At 38.6% G+C, this 15,906-nt stretch overlaps 1 protein-coding gene across 4 annotated transcripts in view; it reads left to right on the forward strand.

Annotated features, from left to right (window-relative positions):
- The window catches only part of LOC128020002 (zinc finger protein GLI2), a 73,002-nt gene extending 63,468 nt beyond the window's left edge, over window positions 1-9,534 (forward strand). For all 4 annotated transcript variants that reach the window (XM_052606489.1, XM_052606490.1, XM_052606491.1 and 1 more), the window contains 6 exons: window positions 875-1,003; window positions 3,406-3,555; window positions 4,719-4,883; window positions 5,003-5,284; window positions 5,833-6,169; window positions 6,273-9,534. In XM_052606489.1, the coding sequence (XP_052462449.1) occupies window positions 875-1,003; window positions 3,406-3,555; window positions 4,719-4,883; window positions 5,003-5,284; window positions 5,833-6,169; window positions 6,273-8,419 (3,210 nt within the window). In that variant the 3' untranslated portion in view covers window positions 8,420-9,534. The remainder of the gene's footprint in view (window positions 1-874; window positions 1,004-3,405; window positions 3,556-4,718; window positions 4,884-5,002; window positions 5,285-5,832; window positions 6,170-6,272) is intronic.
- The last annotated feature ends 6,372 nt before the right edge of the window (window positions 9,535-15,906 follow it).

The raw sequence follows: 15,906 nt of genomic DNA on the forward strand, positions 1-15,906 counted from the left end.
GTTATAGAATTGGTCTTTTTTTTTTTCGGCTCATTTTCAGTTCTGTGACAGTGCAACGGTAAGATACATGAGGGGAGGTGCGCAGTGTGATTGGGGAAGATGTGAATTAATGAGAACACAGTAGTGGGACGGAGATAAACATGCTGTAGTCAGCATGGACCTTTTTCCAACCCCTTCAGATTTGAGGTTGATTGGAATGCAAGAAACCAAACTCAGAATGGTTTCAAAGAAACTATTATCAGTTGTTGCTTCAGTGCTCTTAACAACACTGATAAACATACCCTTGACTTTGACTGGATATCACACAAATTAGCATGTGGAAGGTGACTATATTACATCTGGCCGTGAAGCATTCTGTTCTCTCGCCACATTAGAGAGGTTTTGAACCATTTAAGTTTTAAGTTCATTAGACCTCAAAAGCATTCCTAACATTCCCCTTAAGTGAAACGAGGGTTGCAATATTGTGTTGGAAGTCAACCTGACCGCCAACATTAGTTCCCAGCTGATTCTCAATAACTCAAGACCAGAATCTGCTCCCATAAGAAATATAAAACAGTAATAAAATCTCTTTAATATCTAATATTTTCCCCTGAACCACAGTGAGATTAAATGGTTCATTGGGAGCCCTGTTTCTCAGATTTTTCTTCTGAGAAAAAGACTCAAAGTTTGACTGAAACATTTCTCATCAAATGATTGGAGCTACACTATCCATTTCAGTTTTATAGTGCTATGCTCTTACTATATATCAGCTACATTTAACTCCATTCAGTTTCACAAGCTAAAAAGCAACCACTGAGCTATAAAATATTCTTTTGACTGACAAGTATGATTTATTATTTGCAAATAAAGTTTACCAGCGCTGTTTCCTCTACAGGATCACATGGAGTTGCCAGAGGAACTTGATAAAGATGAATGCAAGCAAGAGCCTGAGGCGGTGTATGAGACCAACTGCCACTGGGAAGGATGTTCCAAAGAGTACGACACCCAGGACCAGCTAGTTCAGGTTAGTCACTATTTGGTTTCGTTTCTTTTATTTTGAAATGTCTTCCATCTCTAAGTGCTGTTAACTTCCATAACACAAGGGCTCTTTTTCAAAATCTTTTAAGCTGTCTTTGCTGTCTCCTGCCTATATAGATAGCATTCAAATTGAAATAGGACATCAGTAATGTCTCTACATACACATTCAAAAGTTTTATACATACAAATACCTAGAAACTTACATTTTTACCATGGTATTAAGGTGCTTTATGTTTGGTTTTAGCTGTGGCATGGTATCATGGTCTAAATATATGCTACTATATTTGGGTAAGTCGTGGCCTAATGGTTAGAGCCTAATCGGACCCCTAACCAAAAGGTTGTGGGTTTGAGTCTCGGGCCGGCAGAAATTGTAGGTGGGGGAGTGAATGAGCTTCGGGTGTGTGTTCACTTTGGATGGGTTAAATGCAGAGTACGAATTCAGAGTATGGGTCATGTCACTTTCCACTATGGAAGACAAATGGTTAGTTAATTTAACAAAACTATAACAGAATAATTAAATTTCACCATGTAAAAATGAGATTGTTACAATTTTTACAAATGTTACTGTTTTTAATAATGAACATAAATTTACTATTGTCAACTCAAGCTAGTGTCATATGTGCATTTCTAAGAGACAAAAAGATGTAATGTTATTAATATTGCAGCCTGCATTGCAAAAGTCAAAAGTCAGGCAGCACAAACCTGTTTCATGATTTGAAACAATATCACTGATAAGTTAATTTTATTAAGATATTTATTTTGTTAAGGAAAACGCCTGAAAAAGTTTAAGTAATTCTACAACGTGCAGTGTTTGTCATGTTCTGATCATAAAAAGTCATTTAAAACCACAATCAATGGTCTGGTTTCTACAGCTTTCACATGTGATGCCCTAAAACGCTGTCTAGCTAGGTTTTGGAACAGTTTTTGTCTTGAAATAGTCATTATGACTAAACGGAAACAAACACCAATTGCAAACAGCTTTCCTGCCTTTTTAAATCTGTGAATAATTAGAAACACTGCTCTTTGGACAAGTTTCTCATCGTCAGGTTTAGCCAGACTTGTAACTGATCCTTTCCTGTCACTGACACGTGTAGGGTTAATGAGCACGTTGATACCCGCAGAGGTGCCGAATGTGTTCATTTACGCACATATACCCTCATATGTGTGGCTTCTGCCCCTGTGCACCCTCTGACCTTTTTTTACCTTCCCTGAGGCCATGCAGTAAATCCGTCGTCATGCCAGCAGCTCTGGAATGGCCCTCTCCACCTCTGACACCTCAGCTGCTCTGCTGGGTGTTATTAACAATCTGTGAGCCACGATGTGACAGATACACTTGGGCCCAGAGTCAGACTCACTGCCCTGACAGGAACACACCGAGCCAGTCTGGCTCCTCATGAGACCTAGACCCGGAGCTCAGGAATCCTTTGGGGTTATGGATCAGTGGAATTGGACTCCTGCCATTCTCCAATTCCAGAACAAGCCCAAACCAGTCTAAGCTGAGTCTAGCATGCGTTTTACGTTCTAAGACCCACATTAGCCTAAAATTGAAGGCACAAACAAACATATGGTCTTAAGTAGTTGCAAGTGAATTGTTAGTTGGGATTACAAGATTAATGTTCATCACTACTCAGATTTCTGAGACACCTGATAAAGTGGTTTTGGAAAGCAAGAGCGAGTGTAAGGTGTAATTACAGTCAGACCAGACAAGATAAAGGAATCAGAACACACAGAGAGCCTGGTCTTCCTCCTTACACACCCTTTTTAGTCCTAAGGCTACAGTCTGAGCTCTCTGCTTGCAGTCTCTGCTTGCACATAATATACCCAGAGAAACAAAATAATGGCATGGCGTTTGATATTTGTTTATGAGTTCTTCCCTGAAGAACTTAATTGAGGATTATTTTAGGTGCTTTAGAGTAATACAAAGCAAGTGACTTTCATGGTTCACATTTTGTATAATATTATATGTATATTTACACATCATTCAAAAGTTTGGGGTCAGGAGTATATATAAAAAATAAAAAATTGCTATTAATTATTGCTATTAAATATTAAACAGCACAGCTAACATTGATAATGAGACATTTTGAGCACCAAATCAGCATATTAGAATGATTTCTGAATGATCATGTGACACTGAAGAATGGACAAATGGCTGCTGAAAATTGAGCTTTGCAATTACAAAAATACATTTAATTTTAAAATATACTAAAATAGAAAAGAGTCATTTTAAATTGCAGTAACAACAGTTTTTACTGTATGTATATATATATATATATATATATATATATTTTTTTTTTATGTTGCCAAAATGTTATTACAAAGGAATTACCCTTTATTTGCATTTTTTTGCATTATGACTTTCACATTGTCACTTCTCTCTGCTTGCAGCATATCAATAATGACCACATCCATGGGGAGAAGAAAGAGTTTGTGTGTCGATGGGAGGAGTGCTCACGAGAACAGAAGCCTTTCAAGGCCCAGTACATGCTTGTGGTCCACATGCGTCGACACACTGGGGAGAAGCCCCATAAGTGCACAGTAAGTGATGCACCACTGCTCATCACGCCTTCATTTCATTCTTAAATGACCTCACCCCTCCCTATTTAAAACCTATACGTTCTTTACCTTTAATTGCAAGAATAAGCACATCTGTTTCTGGACCCACAAGTAGAGCAAGTTATTGCTTTACAGAAATACATATACATTTATTCATTTAGCTGACACTTTTATCCAAAGCCACTTACAATTGCTACATATGTCTGAGGTCGCATGCCTCTGGAGCAACTAGGGGTTAAGTGTCTTGCTCAGGGACACATTGGTGTCTCACAGTGGATTCGAACCCGGGTCTCTCACACCAAGGCATGTGTCTTACCCACTGTGCAAACACCAACCCAAAGTAGGCTTGTTTCGTATTTCAGCAGAACACCTGATTTTAAACACAACACATTTTTAATCTCGGTTACTTTTACTCTCCTGAAACATCATGAAGGCATGCTGATCAGCTGATTTGTGTCTCAATGTCAGTTTAAGTTGCTTGAGATCCTATTAAAAAGTGAACTTCCGAGCGTGCTGATTGGCAGGATGGAGACATAATTAAAGTCTGAGGAGAGGAAGGTGCCATGGGTGTTTATTCAATTTTAGTGAAGTTTAGTGAATACGATACAAGAACAGGCACCTGTGACTTAAATAGGCACTTTTTGTGCTTATCCGATGTGATCTCTTTTTACACCAATCTGTAATTATTCATGCAGAGGATAAACTTATCTGAATATGAAAGCATTCTGTAACACAGAAGGTGGATCTTAATAATTGATGACATGGTCTGAACAAGCAAGATTTTCAAAGCTATAACAATTTAAAAATATATATATCTTTAAGGGTAATTCTCTCAAAAACTTGTCCAGTAAAAATGTTGCCCTATAAGCAAAAAAAATTTTTCATTGTGGTAATGAGAATTGTGTAGAAAATATGTATTATTTTCATTAAAATATTGCCAGAAATCTTAGTAGTCCCAAAAAAAGGCTCCATTGTCTTTAAAGTAAAATATAATTTTGTATCTTGCCTTTAAATCAGGGCTGAAATGTAACCCAAATGTGTTCTTGGCGGTTTTTATTAGATTCACTCAGAAAGATTTTAGGTTCAGATTGATGATAGCTGATGTAATGGTTTTCTTTTCTCTTTCTCTCACTCTCTCTGTCAAGTTTGAAGGTTGCTCGAAGGCTTACTCTCGACTGGAAAACCTCAAAACTCACTTGAGGTCCCACACAGGGGAGAAACCTTATGTATGTGAGCATGAGGGTTGTAACAAGGCATTTTCCAATGCTTCAGACCGAGCCAAGCACCAGAACCGCACTCACTCGAATGAGGTTTGAGCTTTCAACATCCGTTTCATTATGTGCATTTTGTTTCCTATCTCAAGACTATGACCAAGGGATTTAAGTCAGATTTGATTCCATTCTGAAAGCTATCTGTCACTCCTTTGCAGAAACCATATGTGTGTAAGTTCCCAGGCTGTACAAAACGCTATACAGACCCCAGTTCTCTCAGGAAACATGTGAAGACCGTTCATGGTCCAGAAGCACATGTCACTAAGAAGCAGCGTGGTGATGCACCACCTAAATCTCACCCTCCTAAAGGGAATGGAGAAAATGAGGCACACACAAAGCATGCAAGGGGAAGAACAGACGGGTCAGGGGAAGCCAACAGCACCACCCGAGGAGTGGAGGATTGCCAGCATGTCAAATCTATCAAGACGGAAAACACAGTGGTAAGAAAAATTTTGTTCTTAATAAATTATTACTTCACTGATGAGATGTTCTGTCACAGATTATAACTAAAAGCAGTTTTACACAGTGTACGGTAACCACAAGTTCCCAGGTTTGTTTCATTGGGAGAGAGGAAGCACAAGATAATGAAAAAAAATAATTTTTTTACTCTGGTATGTCATTGAACAGTCAATGTACTGTGTGAAATGCTCTTAATGCACAGTTTAAACTAATGTACTAACCATTCCCTAATCTAATATACTAACCCTTTTCTTTCCTCTTAACTAACTTGCTTCTCTTTGAAAATAATGGACAGACTGTACTAAGGTGAGCACTGCAGCAGTGTCTTTTTATGCATGGCAATATCAGTACTTTTTCAAAAACCCACCTTCAGTTATGTTCGGTATAGTTGTGCTGTCCAAATCTTCAAAAAAACATCAGCAGAACAATTTCAGTTTAGAACAATTACTTTAATTCCACAAACTTTACTGAGATTCTGTGCCAGAAATGTCAGTGGAACTGATGTTTGCTCATTACTGTTTCTTTGTAGATGTATCAGTCCAGCCCTGGTGGTCAGTCATCATGTAGCAGTGAGCCATCGCCTCTTGGCAGTGCCACCAACAATGACAGTGGAGTAGAGATGGCTATGTACAGTGGAGGCAGTTTGGGGGACCTGAGTGGTTTAGATGACACACCTGTTGTAGATTCTACTGGTTCTCCAGGTACTTCTGCAGGAGTGGGTCTCCAGCTGCGTAAAATCAGGGGAGGACTACTAAATATTGAGAACATCAAGAAGGAAAAACTAAAAACTGTAAGAGACCCCTGCTCCTGGACGAATGCATCACCTCAAGTCCGAAATACCAAGCTGCCTCCAATTCCTTCTATTGGTGAGTACTGCAGCCAGAAAATTGGTTTATTTATTACTTTGTTTCCACATCGTGTTCCCATGCATTTTGAGAAAGTAACTACTCTCATTACTCTGTTCTTCAGATTCACTGCTGGATACTCCAAATATGGGCATTCAGATGCCTGGACCTCCGACCCAACGTTTAGGAGACTTATCTTCGTACGAGATGACAATGCTAAATCAGCTGCAAGAGCGCAGAGACAGCTCCACCAGCACAATGAGCTCAGCATACATGCTAAGTCGTCGGTCCTCCGGTATTTCACCCTGCTACTCCAGTCGTCGCTCTAGCGAAGCTTCACAATTTGGTGTCCGCAACAATAACATCAGTTCGGCAGGCTCCTATGACCCCATCTCCACAGATCTGTCACGTCGTTCCAGCGAAACTAGCCAATGTAGTGGTGCTGGTGGACTCACAAGTTTACTAAGTCTCACGCCGGCTCAACACTACCGTCTCAAAGCAAAATACGCTGCAGCCACAGGGGGGGCACCACCAACACCTCTGCCCAATATGGATCGCATGAGTCTTAGAACTAGAATGGCCCTGTACAATGATTCACAGGAAAGTTCAGCACATTTGCACCATTCCCAAAGTGTAGTCAACTCAAGGCGCTGCAGTGACACTGGCTATGGCGCACCTGGCATGATGCCTCATGAAGTTCCGGCTAATCTTCCACGACGAGCGAGCGATCCTGTTCATCGGACTACTATCGATCCGCTCTCCTTGCCAAGGGTTCAGCGTTTCAACAGCATCAGCAACATGACCCTATCACGTCTACCTACTGTAGATAGACGTAATTTCAACTTGCAGAGCAACACCTGGTCTGATGGCAGCTTGAATCGTCATCCCTACATCCAGAGGCCACCTAGTATTTCAGAGAATGTTTTAATGGAGACCATGGCCACTGATGGAGGTGATCAGCAAGAAGATGATTTGGTGCTACCAGATGACATGGTACAGTACCTCAAGTCCCAGAATGGTAGCTCAAATCAGGACCCAGGGATTTCTGTCAATGATGGTCATGTACTAGAGTTACATGGTAATATAACCTCCCAACAACAACAGCAATTCTATGGGCAGCGGCGAATGGGCATGGCAAGCAACAACGGAAGTCACGTACAGTCTGTTCGCTCAGATCTGGAGCAAATGGCCGATCTGCAAGGCATAGATAAGAACAACATGCCTGTACAATGGAACGAGGTCAGTTCTGGTTCTGTGGATGCAACTGCAAGGCTTCCAAAGCAGCAACAACTCCGAGGGAACTTGACAGTGGTTCAGCAGAAGCAGAACTTTGGCTCTTATCAAGGCTTTGGCACTAATCAACAGATTGTACCAATGAGCCAGAATCTTGCCAGCCTGCAACAGGAATATCCACAGAGGGTCACCCAAAGGATGAATTCTGTACTGCAGAATCGGCAGTATGTTACCAATCCATGTCCGAATCTCGGCGAACAAGTAAACCCTCAATCGGGATATCAGCAGGACCTCAATTACAACACCAGTCAACGCTTAACATGCAGTGGCATGGGTCCACCCAATGGGAGAGCAGTGCAAAACCAGGAGATGCAGAATTACAGATCCAACTTTTCACATCCAAATAACGTCAACCAGCAAAATTACGTCCCCCTTACTCAGACAGCCGTTCAAAATGCAGGCAGAGGACTGATACAGCCCAGACCCCCATCCGAGCCCAAACCTTTAAATAGACAACACTCAGGTTCAGGTATGATCCGGCAAAATGGTTGCTCCCTGTCCAACGTCAACTCCTCAGAAGCTAGACCAAAGAGATCAGGTGACTTCGGTCAACACAGCAATGGGAATGGCACTATGTACTATTCAGGAAAGATCCATATGTTGGACAGAAGCATGGATTATGGTTCTCCCACGTCTCCATGCACAAACCAAGCTCCTGTTGCTACAGTCTCTACATTGGCGTCTCCTGGGGTTAACCAGGTCACCAGCACAGTGGACTCCATTCAAGCCCTTGAACACACTCAAATAGACTTTGATGCCATTTTGGATGATGGAGACCATTCAAGCCTAATGTCTGGCACATTAAGCCCAGGCCTTCTGCAGAGTCTTTCGCAGAATTCCTCACGACTCACCACCCCGCGTAACTCCGTTACTCTAGCCTCAATACCGGCAGGTATTGGCAACATGGCCATTGGTGACATGAGCTCCATGTTAACAGCCCTTGCAGAGGAAAGTAAATTCTTAAACATGATGGCTTGAGAATTTAAAAAGTTATTCAGCAATCAGGGGTTGCTTTTTATGTTCTTTTAATGCAGAGACATTGAACAATAAATTGACACCGAATAAAATGAACTGTTTAGGAACACTAATGGGAGAAAAACATGTTCATGCATTTTTCTTTAATGAGCAAAGGCACTGAAATACAGTTTTTGACAAGTTAAACTTGCAGCGTTTCAGGTGAACACAGTCAATTTCATTATCAGACATTTGCTAACACAGCTGTTGTATGCAACTTGGCTGGCAAAGACCTCAAGACGACATGTTTCACAAAGCCATATGTTTAATGTAAGTTTGTTTGATAATGCATATTAGTGTATATCAGGGTAATGGTTACTGGGCTTGTACAAGTCTGATTTTCCCTTTCTCAACAGTGCACTGAAATTCACTAAGTGCCTCACGTAAAAGAACATAAGTTCATTTTTAAACTCATATAATGCTATGTTATCTGGTATGTAGCTATGCTAATAGAGTCATTGATATTTTTGTTTATAGTTATTGCATATTCATCATGCTTTAAATTATGTGTAATGCATATTAACTGCACAAGCCTGTTCAATATGCGCAGTGTTCAGATTTAGCCCCTTGTCACTTCTATGGCGTTCTATGAAAAACTAGTGGAAAATAAATTCCTGGTTAAAAATCCTCAAAGATAGTCAATTTCATCTATATTGACAGATTCCCTTGAAGCACGCTCCAGGAGTTACAGATTTCTGTAGTTGCATCTGATCTGGCTGTGTGTTGGTGAAGGACAGCATTACGTCTCTAAGCTTCAGTCTGTGGAGGTCTGTCAACCCATGTGTCCTTTGAGATGTCTTTAAAGGAATATTCAAGTACTCTGTGTGCTCTCAGCGGAGATTGCATCCCAATTAACGGGTTCATCAGCCTCTTGAGTTTGTGATAAACCACAGGCGCATACTGAAATGACTTATGCCTTTGATTTTGTACCGTTACAAGAAATTTCCACCAAGGACAGAGCAATTCTGAAGGTCTGAACTCTTGGAGTTGGTTGGTATTTTGTGACGCCATTTGCAAAACTCAACATATGTATAGCTTTTGTACATTTTAAATACAGCATCTGCATTTCTGATTTAAAACAGTCTGTTTGTTTTGTCTCTTATTCGTCTGGTCCTTGTGCCGATGGTATTGTTACAGATGCACTGTAGCGCACCCTATTTAAGAAATAAGAGTGAAAAAAGTGTGCTTATTAATTAAGATGCAGTAGAATTTTTTAAAACTAATATCAGCATAAGCTTATCATAATACAGCGAAATTTTTGTATATTTTATTTAACAGGTAACAGGTAATGTGTATTATTAGTTAACTGCCTTAATTATGTGACCACATTTATTTCTAAATTTGAATGTAGAAGAACTTTGAATGGCGATCTTTAAATAACATAAGACCTTGTTTAAAACTGAACAAAAGAAAAGTCCTTACGGAGCACTTTCTATAGTTACTTGTGTACAATGTAGTTGAATGGGAGTGATTCATAGGACTGGCTGATGCGTATATAGGGACCGAATGATTTGATTCCATTCTTACAAAAATTTGTGCTGAGGATTTATTTTATCCACATCCAAATTATTTCTCTTGCCTTGTAATTCTGTATTCTCTCAGAGAAATGATGGAGGAAAAATAGCCCCAGGGTAAATCTCAGACGCGCAAAGAACAGGAGGATAGCATTAAAGTGGAGTTGACAAGCAAAACACCACTGATGATTCCAGAAATGTTGCTGGGAATAAGATCCTAAACCACTGGATTCTAGTATATCAGTTGTCCAACAGTACCATGACATTTTCTGTCATATAATGCAATTAATCAGAAATCATTTTAATATTCCGATTTGGTGCGCCGGCAGCCGTTTCACCCTGGGGCCCAAGACTGGTTTCCCACTGAAGCTAAGCAGGGCTGAGCCTGGTCAGTACTTGGATGGGAGACCTCCTGGGAAAACTAGGAGGCTAGTGTAGTGATGGGGACACTATACTGTCAACAAGCACCGTCTTTCAGATGAGACGTTAAACCAAGGTCCTGACTCTCTGTGGTCATTAAAAATCCCAGGATGTCTTTCAAAAAGAGTAGAAGTGTGACCTCGGCACCCTGGCTGAATTCGCCCATTGGCCTCCGACCATCATGGCCTCCTAACAATCCCCATATCTGCTGATTGGCTTCGGTAAGCTGGTGTGTGGTGGCGCAATATGGCTGCCGTCGCATCATCCAGGTGGATGCTGCACACTAGTAGTGGATGAGGAGATACCCCCTGACTATGTAAAAGCGCTTTTGAGTGCCTAGAAAAGCGCTATATAAATGTAAGGAATTATTATTTTTATTATTTTTATTTTTTTTATTATATGTTGAAAACAATTATGCTGCTTAAATATATTTGTTTGTTTGTTTTTTGATAACTCTTTTGTAAAAAATATAGAACTCTAATAATAATAAGTCTATTAATTTCTTTAAAAAATAAAAATAAAAGGAGAGCAGTTACCAAATAAGGGTCAACTCGACATCTTTGGAAGTTCCAAGGACATTGTGCAACAATCCCATCTTAGGAAGACATCAAACAGCTGAGAAAAGATCAGTTGTCTGGTCAAGGGGCTTCATTTTTAGGCAGAGCCCCAAATATAGGCCATTTAAGCGACAGTTTAAAATTTAGTCTAGGAATATCTTAGCCTCTTGCTTTTGCTGTTAAACAGCACCTGCAACCAGTCTCTTTGATTTCAAATTGTATCATGTATATATCATATATGCATATTTCTCTGCGTCATATTTTCCACCAAAGGCTTCCAGTGTTATTTCAGTGTATTAAAAAAGTGTGCCTCAGTTTGACCTCTGACCCTCAGAAGCAGATCATCACATTACATTTCATCACTTTACTAGCTTCTCCTCTGTACTATTTTTTATTTATTTATTTATTATTATTATTATTATTATTAAAGACTTTCCATCAAAGGATTCTTGTGAGTAACACAGGCTTCAGAATCAAAAATCTCTCACCTGGTCAGGGTTTGGATTGTAAGTGCATCCTCCTCTCCTTACCCAGCAATGCTTTGGGTTTTGAGAGGCTTTTGGCTTAAAAGACATGCATGCATGAATGGTGACATTGTGTCTGTAGTGTGAGCTGAACAATGAGAGCCCTCACGCTGATCTGTGAATTTAAGCACAGAACACTGCACCAGACAACTGAATCTGTAGTCTATCTTAGGCCTGCTAATACACATCAATTCTGTTAAAGTACTTTTTAATGTTGTATTCAACTCTGTCATAATGTCAGTGAAGCATCTCTTCAGTAAAATGAAATGCATTTAAGATAAAGATAAAGCATACTAGCTTGGAGAACTAAACAGGGCTTGGAATATAAATACTTTTACATCATTCCATTTAAAGTAACACAGTTAGTTTATTTTTTAGGGAATAAGGCAATATTGTAATGCATTACTTTTAACTTTCCCCTAACACTGGATACATTTATTCATACGGGGGTCACTTTGCAATGTTAATATTCACGTCATTGTTCTTGTCAATTATCAAATGAGACCATTTCAGTTTCTGAACATCATATCACACTTACAGAGTTCCAGATGGCTATTAACCTAGTCCATCTGATATCCATCATTACACAGCCAACTCTTTCCTCACAGTTCACCCTGGACTTAATCCACAGCCTGACAATGGAAAGTATGTTCATTAGTGTGCTGAGATCTTGGAAAGGAATCTTTTTTTTTTTTATCTTTTTTTTTTTTTTTAAGTGTGGTGTTTGAACAGGATCTCTGGGGCAAAAGATTCTCTTGTGCAGAGTCAGTAAAGAGGAAAACATCTTTGATAGATCACAGAAAAAAAAATGCTTCTGTCCCTAGTGCCATTTATTTTTTATAGTATTCAAATTAAAAATGACAACTTTAACAGGTTTTTACTGGCTTAAAGCCACTGTTATGTATATATATATATATATATATATATATATATATATACATTTTCAAAAAAGTATTTATTTATATAGTATTTTTCCACAGTTGTTCCGAAGCATTCGTGTTATTGAGGAAATCCCCAGTTAGCAGTCTCAAATGTCTTTCAGGTCACAGTTGTCTTTCACAAAGCTATTTGTAACACTTTACTGAGTCTGATCACTAAAACAATAAGCGTTTCACATGATGGTAGAATGTTAAAACCATCAGAAAATTGCAATTTCAGACAGATTCTGAATTATGTTTGTTGAATTTGGCAGTTTCTTCTATTGTTAAATATAGTCATTTCGTGGACAAATAAACAGCATTATGTGGGCTGTGGGCCAGTGTGGCCATTTAGAGGTCTTTAATGACCCAAGAGGTCACGGGCTGAGAAGATGTAATAACCGATCAGAGTGAGCATGGGGCAAGCAGCCAGAACAAGCCCAAAAATCTGCATGGCTCTGGGAACTCATCTTTTGTGTCGATCTGAATTAAAACAAATCCCAATACTCCCACTATCTACCACAGCAGTTCCATCTATAACGGTTTCAATCAAGAGCATGTTTGGGAAAAGGAAGAGAAGGCAGAGAGCACTCATGTTTTATGACCACAGTGCATCCTTTATCCTTCCTTTTAAAACATGGAGAAGTATTTTTATTTCTGCTTCTCATATATGGTAAATATATGCCAGCATCTGAAAGATTAAACATTCTCGAAACAATAAATATTGCTATTAAATATTGTATTCTTCAAATAATGCTTTTTAAGGAGTTTTAGCTGCGGTCTTGCCCTGATCTCAGATTCATTTCTGATCAGAGAAGAATAAAACATTTAACAACATATAAAGAAAATTGCTGTTCACTCTTAGGCTGATATGTAATAGTGAATAAGCAAGGGAAACAAAATGAAACTGGACACATTTTTACCATGTCTACAGTTGTACTGGTAAGTTGGCGCTTTGTCAGATAAAGCAGCTAAATACAAATCCCAGAATGCCATCTGGTGGTGGAATGGACGAAATACTGATGACTGCTAGACAATTGCTGTTGTGTATAATTTTCTCACATTAAAATACTTACTTCTCTTATCCTATCTTAAATGTACTAAAACAGCAAAACATAAGGTTTTCACATGTTTTTCAATGAATTGCTCTGTGTTGTGTATAATAATAAGTGGACCGTGTTAAGATACTAAGAGTAGATCCTTGTAAGTTTTAAGATTTTTTCTTCATATAAACATCCTAAACTTTTTGCCAACTCAAATTTCCTCTAAATATAACTTGTTTCGATAAACGACACTGATTTATGTTTTTGTTTCAAGTCATCGAGATAACATGGAGAAAAACTACTCCCTGTCATTGCCACACTGTTGTTTTTCTGTATTCAGTCATCGTTGTGTCTGTAAGGCTGACATGAGTGGCCTTTCCATCCTTCCCTTTAGGCCTTAGCACCTTGCTATGAAATTTGTAGGATATTTTGTGGAAACACTGCAAATGTGACAAGTTCCATTGTCCAATCTTACCAAGTCACATGTTCCCACTGCTAAAATCCTGCAGATAATCAAAAGAACATTTGTATTAAAGTTCTGAACTTTTATTTAACAGTGTAGTACCAAACCCATTAGTCAAAATTCTTTCCATTTTCTTTTATCAGGACGTCTTTGAAATGCCACTGTCTCCATCTGCTGGTCAGTTTTTATGAATACAACAACTGATACATAACACAGAAAAGTTCAAACACTAACAGAAATATACATACAATACAACAATAATGATAGAGAAAGCAACCGCACTCGACTGATTGTTTCTTGAAGTACAGTAGGCCTAAATAAACCTGCTTTACTGCACGTTCTCACAAAAACACTCGTTCTCTTTCTGGCAGCACTTCAACGGAGCGTGCACGAGAGTCAAGCGCGTTCTAGATCACCAAGGAAAACTAAGCTCAGAAGACATCACGAGGTGCATGGACCACTTTTTGTATTGTGGTGATTTTTGGTCATTTTGGAGCTTGACAGCGCCAGTTTTTTTATTCTTCTTCTTCTTCTTCTTTTTAAAGTGGCGAAGTTTTTTAAAATAATGGTGGAGAGAAAATATATTTATTTATTTATGTATTTATTTATTTATATTTTGAAGGGCCCCACCGCTCTTAGACGCGTTCTTGTGCGTAGGCTACGTTACGAACTTTGTGTTCTGAATGAAAATTTTTTTACAGATCGTTTATTTATTTATTTATTTATTAGTGGTGCCTGTTGTGGCCAACCACACGTTCAACAGACACCAACTTTTGTTTTAGAGAGAATTAGCTACAGTGTGTTTCCTTCAGAGGGCACATGCGCATATTTGCATCTTTGAATGTGCAAAGTTGCAAAGTTATTTTGAGATATTATTTATCCATAGGAAAAATTTTTTTTTCTTAGTTTAAAAGGCATTTATTACAAGCCTCTCTCTCTCTCTCTCTCTCTCTCTCTCTCTCTCTCTCTCTCTCTCTCTCCCAGACACATTAAATCTTTATAGAAAATAACCAGAGGACCTTTAAACTTTACAGCCTTGTTCATAGTGACCTGTTTTTCCAAGTATCTTTACAGTTATCTTTATGAGCCTTTAATCAGATCTACCCAAAATCATCACCGATTGCTTTTATAATAGCTACAATAGAAAAATAATAAAAAATAAGGATTGTACATATATTACACAATGATGTGTGGGTTTAAATATACTGTATAGGCCTATAATCTATACATTTATTTCTCAGTGACATGACACTTTGCGGTCATTTTGATATTTTTGTGAGGCTAACAGTGAGACTTGAAAGTTGCACCAATCTTATATTAATTTGATGAATAGCCTACAGTAAAACGGAAATATTATTGCAGTATTAAACAACCTTTTTTTTTTTTTTTTTAAACAGTAGGGTGTGTTTGGAAAAGCTGGATTTCAGTGTTTAGTGTTACATGATCCTGCAGAAATCATTCAAACATAGCTACTGATTTGATGCTCAAATACGTTTCTAATTATTATCAATGTTGAAAACTGTTTTAATAATTTTGAGGAAACTGTGATGCAATTTTTTTGTTGTTGTTGTTGGATTCACTGATGAATAAGAAAGTTCAGAAGAATAGTGTAACAGTTGTAACAGTTACTTTTTTCATGTAAAAGTCTTAACTGTACCTTTTGACCATGTTATGTATCCTTCCTGGATAATAATAATAATAATAAAATCTTTAAAAAAAAAAAAGAAAACAAACATTTTTTAGAAATATTTATTTTTATCCTAATTTCCCCACTTATATTTACTCAAAATACAATTATCTTTAATATTACTTTCCTTACTATTATTCGTTTGATTGGAGAGCAGTTTAACTTTAATCTGTCCACTGTGTTTGTCTGACCGCCAGGAGTCCGTTAGATGCTGATATGGCTCCGCCCGTAACAGAAACAAGTGGGTGCTGCACTGAAGGGGCCACAAGTAGGCTAATTGGGGCACATGTTGCTACCAAAGCCTGAAATATAACTTGAGGAAAGAC

The sequence above is a fragment of the Carassius gibelio genome, chromosome A9 (assembly GCF_023724105.1).
Source record: "Carassius gibelio isolate Cgi1373 ecotype wild population from Czech Republic chromosome A9, carGib1.2-hapl.c, whole genome shotgun sequence".
Lineage (NCBI taxonomy): Eukaryota > Metazoa > Chordata > Actinopteri > Cypriniformes > Cyprinidae > Carassius > Carassius gibelio.